Genomic DNA, 16,497 nt, shown 5'->3' with positions numbered 1-16,497 from the left:
CAATTAGTGATAGAGTATGGTTCCACAAAGTTAAAACCCAGTGCATAAAGCTGACCTCAGAGAATCAGTCTACACCCGTGTAATCAAAACTGCAACCTACCCTCACTCCTGCTATTCTCACTCACATCCACTCATTCACATGCACATCACACACAGACTATCTCAGAACCTGCTACTAGAGGAAAATGAACATCCTGCCTCACGTTAGGACCATAAGCTCTGGCATCAGAATGAACTGGGCTCTGGCCCTAACTCTGCCACCACACCAACAAGGTACAGAACTCTCTAAACTTTGTTTCCTCATCTAGAAAGTGAAGAAAAAAATAGGTCTGTGATGGTTAATGTTAGGTGCCAGCTTGACTGGATTAAGGGGCACCCAGACAGCTGGTAAAGCATTATTTCTTTCTGCACAGATGTGTCTGTTAAAGTGGTTCTGGAAGAGATTGGCATTTGAATCAGTGGACTGAATAAGGAAGATCCACCCTCACCCATTGTGGGCAGGCACCATCCAATTGGCTGAAGACCTGGATAGATAAAAATGGCAGAGGAAAGGAGAATTTTCTGTCTCTCTGTCTCTCTCTCTCTTTCTCTCTCTCTCTCCATCTCCCTCAAAGCTAGGATGCCCTTTTTTCCTGCCTTGGATATTAGAACTGCAGGTTCCATGTGGCCTTCGGAGTCAGGGACTTGTACCAGTGACTCTCCCCTACCCTACCTTCAACCTAGGACTGAAAGTTATATAATCAGCTGCCCTGTTTCTGAGGCTTTCAAACTTGGACTAAGCCACCCTACTGGCTTCCCTGGTTCTGAGGCCTTTGAACTTGAACTGAGCCACACTACCAGCTTCCTTGGTTCTCCAGCTTGGAGACAGTTTATGTTGGGATTTCTCTGCCTCCATAATCATGTTAGCCAATTCCCCTAATAAATCCCCTCTCATATATTCTCTATCCCTATTTATCTCTATCTCTATCTCTATGGATCTATCTTTAGCTCTATCCTATTGGTTCTTTCTCGCTGGAGAATCCTGACTAATACAAGGTCCCACCTCAGAGTGCTGAAGCTTATTTTAGGTAATGCATTAAAGCATCCAGCATAGTACTTGGCATGTTAATTACCAGTTCTCCTTAAATGATGGCCATTAGACATACTTACATAATTACTTCTGATAAGAAAGTAAACTCAAGAGTCATACCAATGACTTTTATTTAAGATGATTTATGAGTTGATGTGTAAGAAGGGTTGGTGAAGCTATGTGGGTGGCTCTTTAAATACCTTCCATTATATTTTCAAATTTTCTTTATTCTATTAAAATACCTTTTATTCTCTTTATTCCCATAAAAAGGCAACCAAGCAGATTATACTCTCAACTAAGATGCCAGCAGTAATTGGGGTATGATGCAAGTCATCTTGCAGCAGCTACATACCCTGCCCACTGCAGTCAGTCAGCATCTGCAGTTGCTTTTTATAGCTGGTTTTACCCCCAACCCCGCCCCCATCCACATCCTGAAATGGTGAATTGGGGCTCAAAGAAAAAAACCATAACAGTAGCATCTGATGTCATGAGGCGGAAGCAGAGTATTATTCAGGCCCTTTTTCAAACAGGGGAGCCATGTGTGCTTCTCCATGTTCTTCTTTCCTAGAGCTCCTTTCTTCCTCTACTTTCTTTCGGGATTTTATCTCCATCCTCAGGCATTCTCTTTCATTTCTCTCCTTTCTGCTTTCAGGTCCCTGAAAGGGAAAGATCAGAAACAGGTAAAAATGCACAAGCAGCTGACAACACTCCACATTTCTCTTAATAATCAGACATGGAGAAAGCCCTGATGGTTTAGCAGACTTCCACCTCTTGGTTTCTAGAAATAAATTAGCATAAACCTAAGGATGTTGCTAAAGGTTTCGGTCACAAAGAAAAGAATAGAGGGGGTTGGACATCAGCAGATGGTCTGGGAAGGAAGTACAACCTGCACATGCCTGTGACTCTTTGCCTCTGAACATACTGAGGGGTGTGATTTCATGGCACAATGAAATTAATAGTTCCCTGGTGCTTTTTGAAACGGAAAGTGGCAAATGAGATCACACATGGAATGATTCTTAGCTTTCTGTGTTCACTCCCTTAAAGTACTTTAATAGTAGAGTTTGCACTAAATTTTAATGTGAGGACTGTGGGAAGAATGAACTGTTAAGGAATGACGCCCAACCAGATTAACACCCCCCGACACGTGTCCCCAGGATTCCACATTATTCACTGATTAATTGAACATAAACTGTTGTTGTAGGATCAGGAGATATAACACTAAATAGACCTACTTCCTAGATATTACACCTAGGTGGAGGGATACAGACAGTCATCAATAAACCTAAAAGGAAATGAAAAAATAATCAATAGTGATAAGTGTAATGATAAATGTAAACAGAGTGATAGGGACCTACTGGAGGGTGGGGGGTTGCTTCTTTAGTTGTATGGCCAGAGGGTGCCTTTCAGAGGAATTATCAAAACAATGGCATGGATAAATGTGGCCACCGTATCTATTTATCCTTCTGTTTTAAAAAATAAACAAGCAAAATCATTACTCCTCTCCTGTTTGAACTAGAAATGTTGGGAAACCCCTGAGTGCTTATCAGGTGAAGTTAAGCAGTGGTGAGTGGTGGTCACATGAGCAAGGTCATGCTTGCTCAGCCGTGTTAGTTGAGAGTTATTGAGGCATCTGTTTAACAACAGTGGTGTCAGCCGCTCTACAATGTTAACGCAGTCATGAAGGTCTCTTATCAAAATGGTATAAGAAAGAGAAAATAGAGTGATGATTAAAGACTATCTGAGAAATGCTTGTAAATAATGCCCTGAAATACATTTTATCACATCTCTTAGATGCTAAATGTGAAAATTATCAAAAGAAGCCAACTGAATTTTTAAATATCAAAATGAAAGAATTTAACATTGTTGGTCATGATCAGGACACAGAAACAGTTTCTGGTTCTTTTTTATGTCAAAATATGTAAAATTTAAATCTAGGTATTAGTATACATTTGGTCCCCAAACAAAAGACGATATAAATCATTTTTAAATTTACTGAAAAAGAACACTTTCTAATGTAGTTAGCCTTAGGAAAGTGTGTAGATTATCAAATAGGGAAAAGTTGAAGTGTATCTGTATATGTTCAGAATTTCTAATTTTGCATTAAGATTTTATAATGTACTCTCTAAAAACTGATGTAAAGTAAAATATTCAATTTATAATTAGTTATTATCTAATGTGCAAATATTAACATAATTTTATAAATTCCTAACAGATTTCTAGTTATTACATATAACTGTGAAAAAGAGTTTTTGAGTTTAAAAAGTAGAAAATGCTTCCCTAAGTATCTTGGAACCCAAAAGGAAGAATGTGGAAAATGAATGCAACAAGCATATTTTGTATTTTAGAGATAATATGATGAATATCTTTTTAAGCAAAATGACTTTATACACTTTTAGGGCTTATAATAATAATATTAGCTAATGTCGTGAAAGACAAGGAAAGACTGAGAAAGTGCTCCAGGGTAAAATAGAGCACAGGGACATGAACCTTGGTAGCAACACATGATTTCAAATTTCACTATAAAGAATATTATTGGGACAACTGGCAAAAAAATATAAGTAAGGTTTATGGATTAGAGATAATAGTATTATATCAGTATTAATTTCCTGAGTTTAATTATTGTATTGTGTTTATGTCAGAGAATGTTCTTGTGCCTGTGTTTGGAGGTGGGAAAAGGAGAGATAGTGTAGGCAAATAGGGACATGTTAACATTTGGAGGTAATCTAGGTGAAGGGTGTATGGGAATTCTTTGTCCTATTCTTGCAACATTTCTCTAAGCCTGAGACAATATGAAAACAAACAGTATTTTTTTAAAAAGACAAAACAGGAATTCTTTTTTTTTTTTTTGAGAGTCTTGCTCTGTTGCCCAGGCTGGAGTACAATGGGCCCAATCATAGCTGACAGCAGTCTCAAACTCGAGCACAAGAGATCCTCCCACCTCAGCCTCCCAAGCAGTGAGGAATACAGGTGCAGGACACCATGCCTGGTAATTTTTTTTTTTTTTTAAATTTTCGTAGAGACAGGATTTCACTATGTTGCCCAGGTTGGTCTCAAATTCCTGGCCTCAAGTGATCCCCTGGCCTCAACCTTCGAAAGTGCTGGGATTACAGGAATTCTTGATAATAAGGTTTAGATACAGTAAAATGACAGCTGTTCACTATTCTCCCTTCCTTGTTCCTCTTATGATCAGGTGGAGAAAGCAGCCTACTGAAGGGAAACCATATGGATACAGGGTCACTCTGAGCAAAAGTGAGGTGTCACTTGAAAGGCAAAGATGCATAGTGACAGTCCCAACAGCCAGTCTGCTAGGTAGAGAGCACTGTGCTCAGGTGGACAATGAAATACGAAGCACCCAAGTATCTTCACCAGTGGACTCACAGAGTCTAGCTCCAGAACCAGAAGTCATTACACTTAGGTGCAATTATTTGTTTTGTCTACTACATGGCAGTGACCCATTATTATTCCTGTTTTGCAAAATAAAACAAAAAACCAAAGACCTACAAAAAAGAAGCATTTTGCTCAAGGCCAGTCAGTGAGCATGCTGCAGAGTTGAAACTACCCCCACATTAACTGATCTTTAGTTTATTACTTTATGTATCAAGTTTAGCATCACCAGTGGAGATTCTATTCTTCCCCCTATTTCATGTCTGTCTCTTCCTTTTGCTTTACTTTGACTCCCATGACGTCACCATGAGCACCTAGCCCACTCCTATTCCTGGATACTTACCAGACAGTGTTTGGTCGTTCTTGTGTTTTTTAAGTATAGGAGAACAAAACACCATCATAGACTATTTGCTAGAGGATTAAATATGAAAGGAGAGAAGCCATGGGGCAGTTTTTTTTTTCTTTTTCCAAATTGTAAAAGGGGAATGAGTTACAATTATTTATAATAAGGTTGATGAAAGCAGGCTCAAGAAACTAGGGGGCTGGGTGTGGTGGCTCACACCTGGAATCCTAGCACTTTGGGACCCCGAGGCAGGAGCATTGCTTGAGCCCAGAAGTTTGAAACCAGCCTGGGCAACATAACAAGACCCTGTCTCTAGAAAAAAAAAGCTTAAAATTTAGTCGGGCATGGTGGCACATGCCTGTAGTCCCAGCTACTCAAGAGGCTGAGGTGGGAGGAACACGTGAGACCAGGAGTTCGAGGCTGCAGTGAGCCATGATCAGGCCACTGCACTCCAGCCTGGGCAACAGAGTAAGACCCTATCTCAAAAAAAAAAAAAAGAAAGGAAAACTAGAAGACTTTGGTAACGAAAATGTTCTGGGAAATCTTCCTATACCAGATGTCTTCAATTATAAATAATATTCTTTAAAAATTCATTCTGGGTTATGTTAAACTGAATGTCATTTTTCAAAGATCTTATTACCAAGCTGTAAATGAAGAAGTTACATTTGTTCCCCTCAATCATAAAGAGGACAAAACCTTTGGGTTTCCTTTTTTAAAGTGGCTTAAATATTCAGTAGCTCTGTTACATACCAAAGAGGCAGAACGTTTGGTTCTAAAGCACAGTTGCCGTTCAAAGGACTCTGAAAATTTCTCAATTTTGGAATGGGATCTTCCTTTTGATTCCAGTGGCTCCTTGAATGACCCATCCTCTGAGTATTTTCTGTAATCCCGTACGTGGCTATGGCATCGAAATTCTTGGTCCTCATGAGAATGCCTTCTAGGAAGACGGTCAGACGATCGGCATCGGAATTCCTGGTCCTCATGAGAATGCCTTCTAGGATGGCGGTCAGATGATGGAATTCTGGGAAGCACAGGAAGCTGAGAATACAGAATGAAAAAATTTACAGTATAAAAGGACTGTGCAATGTTAGCACAGAGGCAGAATGTTTATAAACTAGTAACTAAATGAATCTCATGTTGAATTGATATATTATCTTTGTGAAAGGAAAATAAAACTTGAGGCCCCCAAATCACTAAGCTAAAGGGAAAAGTCAAGCTGGGAACAGCTTAGGGCCAACCTGCCTCCCATTCTTTCAAAGTCACCCCTCTGCTCACTCATTTATCTCATGCATTGAGACAAACACATACCTGATTGCCTCCTTTGGAGAGGCTAATCAGAAACTCAAAAGAATGCAACCATTTGTCTCTTATCTACCCATGACCTGGAAGACCCCTGCCCACTTTGGGTTTTCCCACCTTTGAGTTGTCCTCCCTTTTCAAATCGAACCAATGTTCATTTTGCATATGTCATGTCTCCCTAGAATGTATAAAACCAAACTGTGCTCTGACTACATTTGGCACATGTCATCAGGACCTCCTGAGGCTGTGTCAGGGGCATGAATTCTCAGCCTTGGCAAAATAAACTTTCTAGATTAACTGAGACCTGCCTCAGATTTTGGGGGTTCACATTTTGGCAACCATGAAGGGATTCTGAATGGAGATGCCCCTGACCTTTGACAAATCTCCCATTGCTGCTTGGTACCAGCATAAGCTAACTTTATGGCTCAAACCAATAGGACAATTTGCTGAGGTCTGAGACCACCCCCTCCAGAGAGTCCCTGATCTCCCAAAATTTGGTCAAGATCTAAAGTTTACTTTGCTGTACAACTCCTCTCTCTCTCTATTTATTTATTTATTTATTTATTTTTGGAGTTTTACTTGCTTCCAACAAGGCAGGCAAGATTTCCTGTTGCCATGATGATGGAAGGCAGGTAACTCCTTTATGGAGTTTGAGCTCACTTCCAACAGGGAAGATGAGGTGTTGTTTTTGTTTTGTTTTGTTTTGTTTTGTTTTCCTGCTTCTTAGGATGGTAGAGAGCAGTCTACAGCCTGAGACCCATGCCTAAGTAAGGAACTGAATTAAAGTTTGTCTTGGCTAAAGTTAAGATTGACATCCAGGCCAGGCGTGGTTGTAATCCCAGCACTTTGGGAGGACAAGGCGGAGGGATCACCTGAGGTCAAGGGTTCAAGACCAGCCTGGCCAACATGGTGAAACCTTGTCTCTACTAAAAAATACCAAAAAATTAGCCGGGCATGGTGGTGTGTGCCTGTAGTCCCAGCTACCCGGGAGGCTGAGGCAGGAGAATCGCTTGAACCCGGGAGGTGGAGGTTGCGGTGAGCCGAGATCACGCTATTGCACTCTGGCCTGGGCAGGAAGAGTGAAACTTCGTCTCAAAAAAAAAAAAAAAAAAAAATTAACATCCAGTTGGCATTAATTTCTCCTTGCCATTAGAGCACTCAGTGACCATATAAGTTGTGCCATCGTTTAACTGTTTTTTTATTGTTGTTTGTTTCTGTTTTTGTTATTGTTTCAGTCTTTTTCCCATTGGGTTTGATCAACTCTATCTGACTTGATCAAATCCAAAGGAAATTTCCAAAAATATGGGGAACAAGGCCTCTGAAGTGGCTACGTTCCCACCAAAAAAAAAAAAAAAAGTGGTATGGTGTGGAGAAAAACGACCAGCAAAAGGAAAAATAAAAAAAGGAAAGATTTTTTTATTTTGACTACTTAAGAGTCTTTATTTACATAACAAGGCCATCTTTTTGCTAGCCAGGCCAAGCTGAAAGCAATGACTGTCACCCCGCATTGCAGTTTGATAGCTAAGGTCCTGCCTTCTTTTTTCCACCATGACAGCCTGGGTTTTGTTTCTTAAATAAAGCCCTTTCTGGTTTGATACTTGGTACTTCTGAAATAACTACAATTTTTCCTAACTAAAATATGGTAATAAGATTTAAAAGGTTTTTTTAAGGAGCTCAATGACTAAAGTAAGCTTAATTAAAAGCTAACATTCAAGATGTGTGTGTATATGTGTTATGTGTGTGTGTTTGTATTTAAAAGGCCTTTATGTTTTTGGTTGTTTTTTTGGTTTGATTTTGTTTGTTTGTTTGTTTTGTCTCCTAGGACCTTGTCCTTTTATGAGCAAAAGTTTTTTTCTTCTCAGTTGACTGAACCCTGTTTTCTTCATTTACTTCTGCTGTCTCCCCTTTCTCTTGCATCCTCTGCTGCATGAGAGACCTAAAATAGTATATAATAGCCCAGGGTTCTTTAATGAAAACGGAGAAAGTGCCAGACTCCCTTTGGGGGAGAAACCTGTTTTTCCTTATGGAACCACAAGAGTGTAAACAGACAAGTTTGTCTCAGCTTTTAAACTGCTTGCTTTTGTACTGTGTCACCTGATTTATTACTAAAATAGTTATTGCAACAGAGGATACCCTTGGATTTTTAAAGAAGAATGTATTTAGACACTTAGAAATGTCTTTATTTAAAAAAAAAAAAGTTTAAGTGCACTATGAAAACAACACATGGGCTAGCCTCCGGGTAATTCTCCGTTTTTGGAAACCCAGAATTCAATGTGGGCTCTGCCCAAAGCTCAGAGATCCAGTTAAAAGACAGGTAGTCCCCATGTAAATAAAATTAGTCTCCTTATACAATCCTATAATAGATTTTTATGATTTTATGTTTTATTTGACATCCATCTTTAATCTCCCTCTAGCACACCCGACTTTTATTCTCCATACCTGATAATGTAAGTTTTGCTACTACATTTTTCACCTGAGTTGTTTCCTTTAATATGCAAATTTAAAGCTATTTAGCTGATAACTGCCTAGGGTTGCGAAACAGGTTATTAAGAATCTGAATGTCTAAGATAGGAAAAAAAACGGTTTTATGAATCTGTAAGATGTACTTCCTTCAGCATCTGTAATACCTCTATGTATTTATGTGTTGTGTACACAGTGTTTCACTACTGAAAATATATAAAAGAGCTCTAACTAATTGGTTTAAAGAAAAATAAAAGCACTTGAATCAAATACTTTATCAGGAAAAAAGAAAAGACTAGTCAAATGCGTTTTCAACTTTATGTAACTTAAGTAAAACCCTTAAAAAGTAAGCTAACTTTAAAATTATTGGTAAAATAATATTATAAATGTTTTAAGAACTGCCAGCATACATATTTGTTTGCATTTATTAATCAAGTAATTTTATGCTTATCCCTGCCAAATACTACAAGGTGACAAAATTTGACATAGGGGTTACAGAACTATAAACCCAGCCAAAAACAGAATGATCTTTACTCATGTAATATTTAATAAATATGACATTGATATTCGTTTAATAAAAATAGCTACATTTTGAATTTAGTAAGATTACCATAACTTCTAATCTTGTGGTTTTAGGCAGTCTAGTCCACAGGCAGTGAGGTTTGTTTTGGCAAAGGACTGTTATTGTCTTTGTTTCAAAGTAAATTATAAACTAAGTTTCTCCCAAAGTTAGTTCAGCCTATGCCCAGGAATAAACAAGAACAGCTTAAAAGGAGGTTAAAAGCAAGATGGAGTCAGTGAAGTCTAATCTTTTTCACTGTCTCAGTTATAATCTTACAATGCTGTTTCCATAACTTTAAATGATGACTATCACAGTTTTCATAAATAATCTAGGTAAACAATTAAAATAAAATAATGAGGTAAGAGTAATGGGATAAAGACTTGCAGACAAACTCATCATAATTTAGAATCTAAAGTTAATCTAAAGAATAGAGATTTCATTATTTGGGTATTTTCCAGTTAAAAATATATTTGTAGGAAAACATTCTTTCTTAAAGAAAAGGTGTCTCATTTTAAAAAAGAAGAACAATTTTTGTCTAATTCAAAGCTTATTTAAAGCTCATATATAAAACAAGGTAACAGGAACCAGGAAACAAGAGCAATGTAAAAAAAAGTTATCAAAATAAAGAGGGAATTCTCTTGTAAGAAAGCTTAAAGAGAAATAATTTCACAGGAGAAAGACTCTTGTATGGTAAATTTAGTCCTAGAGTAAAATGACTGGTTGTTTAAGAAAGAGGGATGCTCAGGACAAACCAGAAAATCTAAGCATGTTGTGAAAGGTCTGTGTAAGTCATAATAAAGGGATTTTTTTAAATTCTTTTTTTTTTAATTATACTTTAAGTTCTAGGGTACATGTGCACAACATGCAGGTTTGATACATAAGTATACATGTGTCAGGTTGGTTTGCTGCACCCATCAACTCATCATTTACATTAGGTATTTCTCCTAATGCTATCCCTCCCCCAGCCTCCCACCCTCCAACAGGCCCCAGTATGTGATGTTCCCCCTACTGTGTCCAAGTGATCTCATTGTTCAATTCCCACCTATGAGTGAGAACATGTGGTGTTTGGTTTTCTGTCCTTGTGATAGTTTGCTGAGAATGATGATTTCCAACTTCATCCATGTCCCTGCAAAGGACATAAACTCATCCTTTTTTATGGCTGCATAGTATTCCATGGTGTAAAAGTGCCACATTTTCTTAATCCAGTCTATCGCTGATGGACATTTGGGTTGGTTCCAAGTCTTTGCTACTGTGAATAGTGCCATAATAAATATATGTGTACATGTGTCTTTATAGTAGCAGGATTTATAATCCCTCGGGTATATACCCAGTAATGGGATCGCTGGGTCAAATGGTATTTCTAGTTCTAGATCCTTGAGGAATTGCCGCCCTGTCTTCCACAATGGTTGAACTAATTTACACTCCCACCAACAGTGTAAAAGCATTCCTATTTCTCCACATCCTTTCCAGCACCTGTTGTTTCCTGACTTTTTAATGATTGCCATTCTAACTGGTGTGAGATGGTATCTCATTGTGGTTTTGATTTGCATTTCTCTGATGACCAGTGATGATGAGCATTTTTTCATGTGTCTGTTGGTTGCATATATGTCTTCTTTAGAGAAGTGTCTGCTCATATCCCTTGCCCACTTTTTGATGGGGTTGTTGGATTTTTCCTTGTAAATTTGTTTAAGTTCCTTGTAGCTTCTGGGTATTAGCCCTTTGTCAGATGGGTAGATTACAAAAATTTTCTCCCATTCTGTAGGTTGCCTGTTCACTCTGATGGTAGTTTCTTTTGCTGTGCAGAAGCTCTTTAGTTTAATTAGATCCCATTTGTCAATTTTGGCTTTTGTTGCCATTGCTTTTGGTGTTTTGGACATGAAGTCCTCGCCCACGCCTATGTCCTGAATGGTAATGCCTAGGTTTTCTTCTAAGGTTTTTATGGTTTTAGGTCTAATATTTAAGTCTTTAATCCATCTTGAATTAATTTTTGTATAAGGTGTCAGGAAGGGATCCAGTTTCAGCTTTCTACATATGGCTAGCCAGTTTTCCCAGCACCATTTCTTAAATAGGGAATCCTTTCTCCATTTCTTGTTTTTGTCAGATTTGTCAAAGATCAGATGGTTGTAGATGTGTGGTGTTATTTCTGAGGCCTCTGTTCTGTTCCATTGGTCTATATATCTGTTTTGGTACAAGTACCATGCTGTTTTGGTTACTATGGCCTTGTAGTATAGTTTGAAGTCAGGTAGTGTGATGCCTCCAGCTTTGTTCTTTTTGCTTAGGATTGTCTTGGCAATGCAGGCTCTTTTTTGGTTCCATATGAACTTTAAAGCAGTTTTTTCCAATTCTGTGAAGAAAGTTTTTGGTAGTCTGATGGGGATGGCATTGAATCTATAAACTACTTTGAGCAGTATGGCCATTTTTACGATATTGATTCTTCCTATCCATAAGCATGGAATATTCTTCCATTTGTTTGTGTCCTCTTTTATTTCATTGAGCAGTGGTTTGTAGTTTTCCTTGAAGAGGTCCTTCACATCCCTTGTAAGTTGGATTCCTAGGTATTTTATTCTCTTTATAGCAATTGTGAATTGTAGTTCACTCATGATTTGTCTCTCTGTTTGTCTGTTAATGGCATATAGGAATCTTCATGATTTTTGCACATAGATTTTGTATACTGAGACTTTGCTGAAGTTGCTTATCAGCTTAAGGAGATTTTGGGCTGAGACGATGGGGTTTTCTAAATATATATTTTTAAAAACCAAAAACTTTGATATGATCCAGTTGTCATAATACTATTAGCTTTTGGTTTGCTAAAATAAACTGAGATTAAAAATGTTTTTTAATTAAGGTTCTTACATCGTGTATCTCTCTGTATACACTTTTAAATACTTGTGACATTGAGTTACAGGCTTTGACTCCTGGGTCTAAAAAGGAAACCAAGTCCTGATAAATGTTAAACACTGACAGCAATTAAAGCCCTATTTTCAGGCCCTGTAGAAAATGCCAATCAAAATAAACTGCATTCCTGAGACCCAGGGCCAGAAATTAAAGCTATTCAACTCCTCAAGGCCTGGGGACTGTCAAGGAAGAGGTGGGTGTGTGAAATTGTAAGGGCTAATTTTGAGAGATAAAATAAGTTCAGTTTCTCTATACTTTTTTTGAGAGAGAGTCTCGCCCTGTCTACCAGGCTGGAGTGCAGTGGTGCAAGCTCAGCTCACTGCAACCGCCTCTGGGTTCAAGCAATTCTCCTGCCTCAGCTTCCCAAGTAGCTGAGATGACTGGTGCCCACCACCATGCCTGCCTCATTTTTGTGTTTTAGTAGAGATGGGGTTTCACCATGTTGGTCAGACTGGTCTCAAACTCCTGACCTCAAATGATCTGCCCACCTCAGCCTCCCAAAGTGCTGGGATTACAGGCATGAGCCACTGCACCTAGCCAGTTTCCCTATAAATTAATCATCAATGTCAAAGGCACACTGATGCAAGACCAGCACATGGGCCCCTATGTCAAATTAACATGGTTTTCTTGAAGCATTAGCTGACGCCTTAATAAAGGTTATAAAGGTTTTCAAAGGCTTATGGAAGGTATATCTTACAGACAAGATTAAAATTTTATAGATTGTTTATAAAATTTTGAAAAACAAATTTAATTGGCTTCATGCAGTTTTTATTAGGGCTTACTGTTTGGAAAATTAAGTCTCCTATCTCAAAGAATGAAGATTTCACCGTTTTTAAAAAATCCTTTGAGTTATTACTTTGGTTAAATGAAATGACTTATTTCACAATGACCTGTGATCCTATTTTGTGATATCAAGTGTTTTAAATCTTGGATATTTGACAAATTTTCCAAATCAAATAATAAATTATGTCTTTTCCTGACCTAATTAGTCCTTTAAGATATGAGGTTCCCTAAAGTCCAAAAATGACATAATTGGCTTAGTTGGTATTACAATTATACAGGAAGCATTATCAAATATAAAATGGTGTTTGGTTTTCTTAGGGCTGTATTTCTATAAATATGTTATTGGTATGTGTTCCAGAAGTATGGGAAACTCCTATAATTCTGATATGACTTAATGGACATTATAAGTAATAATTATAATTGTTAGGTTAAATTATTGTGTGCCACATAAGTAACAATTTTCCTTGTCAATTGTGTCTTTATGACAACTTTTTTGTCATCCATGGACAATTATTGTCTTGTTTTGATCCTCTTTAGGAGGTGGTTTTATAATCAGCTATAAAACTCTTAACAGGTGCTCTTGAATGAGGTTTCTGATAACTTTGGAGACAGTGACATCAGAATAGAAGAAAAACTTCAGGACTCATGGAGAGCTGAAATGTTTATGACTATCAAGCAGAGCAGGAATTAACTCATCAACTAAACTAATAATAGAAGTCTGAAGTAATCTTTTTAACTTTTTGCCTAAAACACTGCTGAGCCTTTGTTTTGTTTTTCAGAGTCAAGAAAAGTTTTAAGCTATTTACAATAGGTTTTAACAACTGAGTAAAGTATACTCCTATGAACAAAATTTGGAGCATATTTGTTTTCTCTCTACCTGATTTCTCCAGAATTTGGAAACTGTTTGGGAGTATTCTTAACTTATGGCAATACAGTTATTTGCTTAAGTGCAATAAGAATCTGTTTTCATTTACAACAGGACACAATTAGAGAAACTTCTTATTTTACCAAGACTTTGACTGGAATGGTGTGCTTTCCTTTAAGGAATCAAAGTTGACTTACAAAGCCAATAAAATCCCTGGGGAAAACTGGCTGCAAACTTGTCTACGCAATTCCTGTATGGGGTTCCTGACCTGTGGTAAGCAAAGAATGTAACTTTCTTATAGGCCTAGGAGCCTCAGGTTTTATCTTAGAACCTCAAGAGGAGAGGATCACCCAACTCAGCTCAGCTTTTAAAAAAGTCTTATCTGAGATTCCTTCTATGGAACAAAGTTCCATCAAAGCCAATTTAAAAGCCTATGTAAAAAATAATTATTCTTGTTGAACTGTATACAAATGATTAGGCCAAGTATAATAAAGCACAGCAGTCCTACCATGATTTGTCTTTGGTAAAAATGGGAAACTGGAGAGAGAAAAATTGTTTCAAAAACTATAGCACACCTGTTGTTAGATTCTAGTCTTGCCTAATGTTTTTCAATTTTTATTATTTTCTACATTTTGGACCGAATTCTGTATTTTCTTGGCTCCAAGTCTTCAAAGCATTGTTTTCCATTTTTTCCTGCTTTTTTTCCCCATGTTTTTCTCATTTGGAGTCATCAAAATCCAGGCTGTGCTTTCATAAAGCCCTGCAAACTGAAGCTAGACAACTTAAACTTCAGAAGAAAATAACAGCAACCTATTTACATACATAAGCCACTAATACCTGCCTACTGATGTATGGACTTCAGAGTAATGTGACCAATATTGATTTTCCAGAATTGTTCTTTTGTTTGTTGTTGTTTTTCTTCCTTCCTCCTCCTATTTTCTCTTCATAGGACACAAGACTTCACAACTTGCTAAAAATGAGCCTGCATAACAACTCAGGACCTACCTGTCTAGGAATAAACCATCCTATCTGTGAGAGATCAGATGAAACCTGAGACCAGAGACTCATTTTCTTCTAAAATACTTATTCCAAAAGATTTTATTTTTTAAAAAAGGAGGGAAATGTGAAAGAAAAATAATCTTGGGGCCCCCAAATCACTAAGCTAAAGGGAAAAGTCAGGCTGGGAACAGCTTAGGGCCAACCTGCCTCCCATTCTTTCAAAGTCACCCCTCTGCTCACTGAGATAAATGCATATCTGATTGCCTCCTTTGGAAAGGCTAATCAGAAACTCAAAAGAATGCAACCATTTGTCTCTTATCTACCCATAACCTGGAAGCCTCCTCCCCACTTTGAGTCTTCCTGCCTTGGTTTGAGTTGTCCTGCCTTTCCAGATCAAACCGATATTCATATTGCAATGTTGATTGATGTCTCATGTCTCCCTAGAATGTATAAAACCAAACTGTGCTCTGACCACCTTAGGCACTTGTCGCTGGGACCTCCTGAGGCTGTGTCACAGGTGCGCATCCTCAACCTTGGCAAAATAAACTTTCTAAATTAACTGAGACCTGTCTCAGATTTTCAGGGTTCACATCTTCTTGATCAGTAAGACTTTTCTCCTACAGTGAGGCAGCAGAATCAATTGGTTAAAACATTAAGTAGAACATCCTGAGACTAGCTTTGTTGCTTACTACTCCATCATTAGAACACTAAAACAAAAGACGCCAAGCCTTAAGTTGATATGTAAAAATAAACTCCAAAATGATTTTTAAAATTTTTTAATGGAGCCATAAATGTTTAGGAAATATAAGGGTAAATATTCATGTAATTCTTATATGGAGAAAGAATTTCTAAGCAAAAGAACAATGGAAGAAGTCATAAGGAAAAAATCAACTTTACTATATAAAAATATAAAGCTAGGGCCAGGCACAGTGGCTCATGCCTGTAATCCCAGCACTTTGAGAGGCCGAGACGAGTGGATCACCTGACATCAGGAGTTTGAGACCAGCCTGGCCAGCATAGTGAAACCCTGTCTCTACTAAAAATACAAAAAAATTAGCTGGGTATGGTGGCAGGCACCTGTAATCCCAGCTACTCGGGAGGCTGAGGCACGAGAATCACTTGAACTCACGAGGCGGAGGTTGCAGTGAGCTGAGATTGCACCACTGCGCTCCAGCCTGGGCAACAGAGTGAGACTCCATCTTCAAAAAAGTAAAAATAAAATAAAATTTACATATATATATATATTTAAAGCTAATGCGTATCAAAAGCAACATAAATTTAAACTATAGGTAAAAAATGAACTTTAAAAAATTTGCTGCATATTGCTAATGTTTAATAAATATCCTAAAGATACATCAGTACATCTCACACAAATAAAAAGAGATCATATAATATAATGACATCAATCATTAACATCACAATTGGAAAATGGGCAAAGGACAGACAGTTTAGACAAGCCAAACTTTTTGAAATAATTATGACATTTGCTCTCTCAATTTCTCTGACTCACTCAACTCACTCCAGTCCAGCTTCCTCGCCCACAGCTAATTTTGATCAGGATATTGGTCTTCATGTTGCCAAATTCTGTGCACTTTTTGGTCTTCATCTAAGTCATTCAGTGGCATTCAACTCTGTTATCCACAGGAGCCTTTTGAAAACACTGTTTCCTTGCTTGCTACCACTGCACCTTCCTGCTTTCCCTTTGATCTTGCTGCCACTGTAATTTAGACATTTGCTCACTTCTTCCTTCTATCAGCTCATAGCTGTTGGGGCTCCCCAAGGTTCTAGACTAGTCTTCCTTTTCTATCTTTCCTTTCTCACTGGTCTTTGATCTCTTT

The 16,497-nt window shown here is 37.8% G+C and overlaps 1 protein-coding gene across 5 annotated transcripts in view; it reads right to left on the bottom strand.

Annotated features, from left to right (window-relative positions):
- Positions 1–1,183: 1,183 nt before the first annotated feature.
- LNP1 (leukemia NUP98 fusion partner 1) overlaps positions 1,184–16,497 on the bottom strand; it is a 55,573-nt gene continuing 40,259 nt past the window's right edge. For 4 of the 5 annotated variants that reach the window (XM_063805275.1, XM_054680312.1, XM_063805276.1 and 1 more), the window contains 2 exons: positions 5,547–5,834; positions 1,184–1,725 (listed from right to left, as the gene is read on the bottom strand). In XM_063805275.1, coding sequence (XP_063661345.1) covers positions 1,576–1,725; positions 5,547–5,834 — 438 coding nt within the window. In that variant the 3' untranslated portion in view covers positions 1,184–1,575. The remainder of the gene's footprint in view (positions 1,726–5,546; positions 5,835–16,497) is intronic. The other variant, NM_001280233.1, reaches the window with a different exon arrangement.

This window comes from Pan troglodytes, chromosome 2, assembly GCF_028858775.2.
Source record: "Pan troglodytes isolate AG18354 chromosome 2, NHGRI_mPanTro3-v2.0_pri, whole genome shotgun sequence".
Lineage (NCBI taxonomy): Eukaryota > Metazoa > Chordata > Mammalia > Primates > Hominidae > Pan > Pan troglodytes.
The sequence above is the reverse complement of the archived record's forward strand: the minus strand, read 5'-3'. Positions and strand labels throughout refer to the sequence as shown.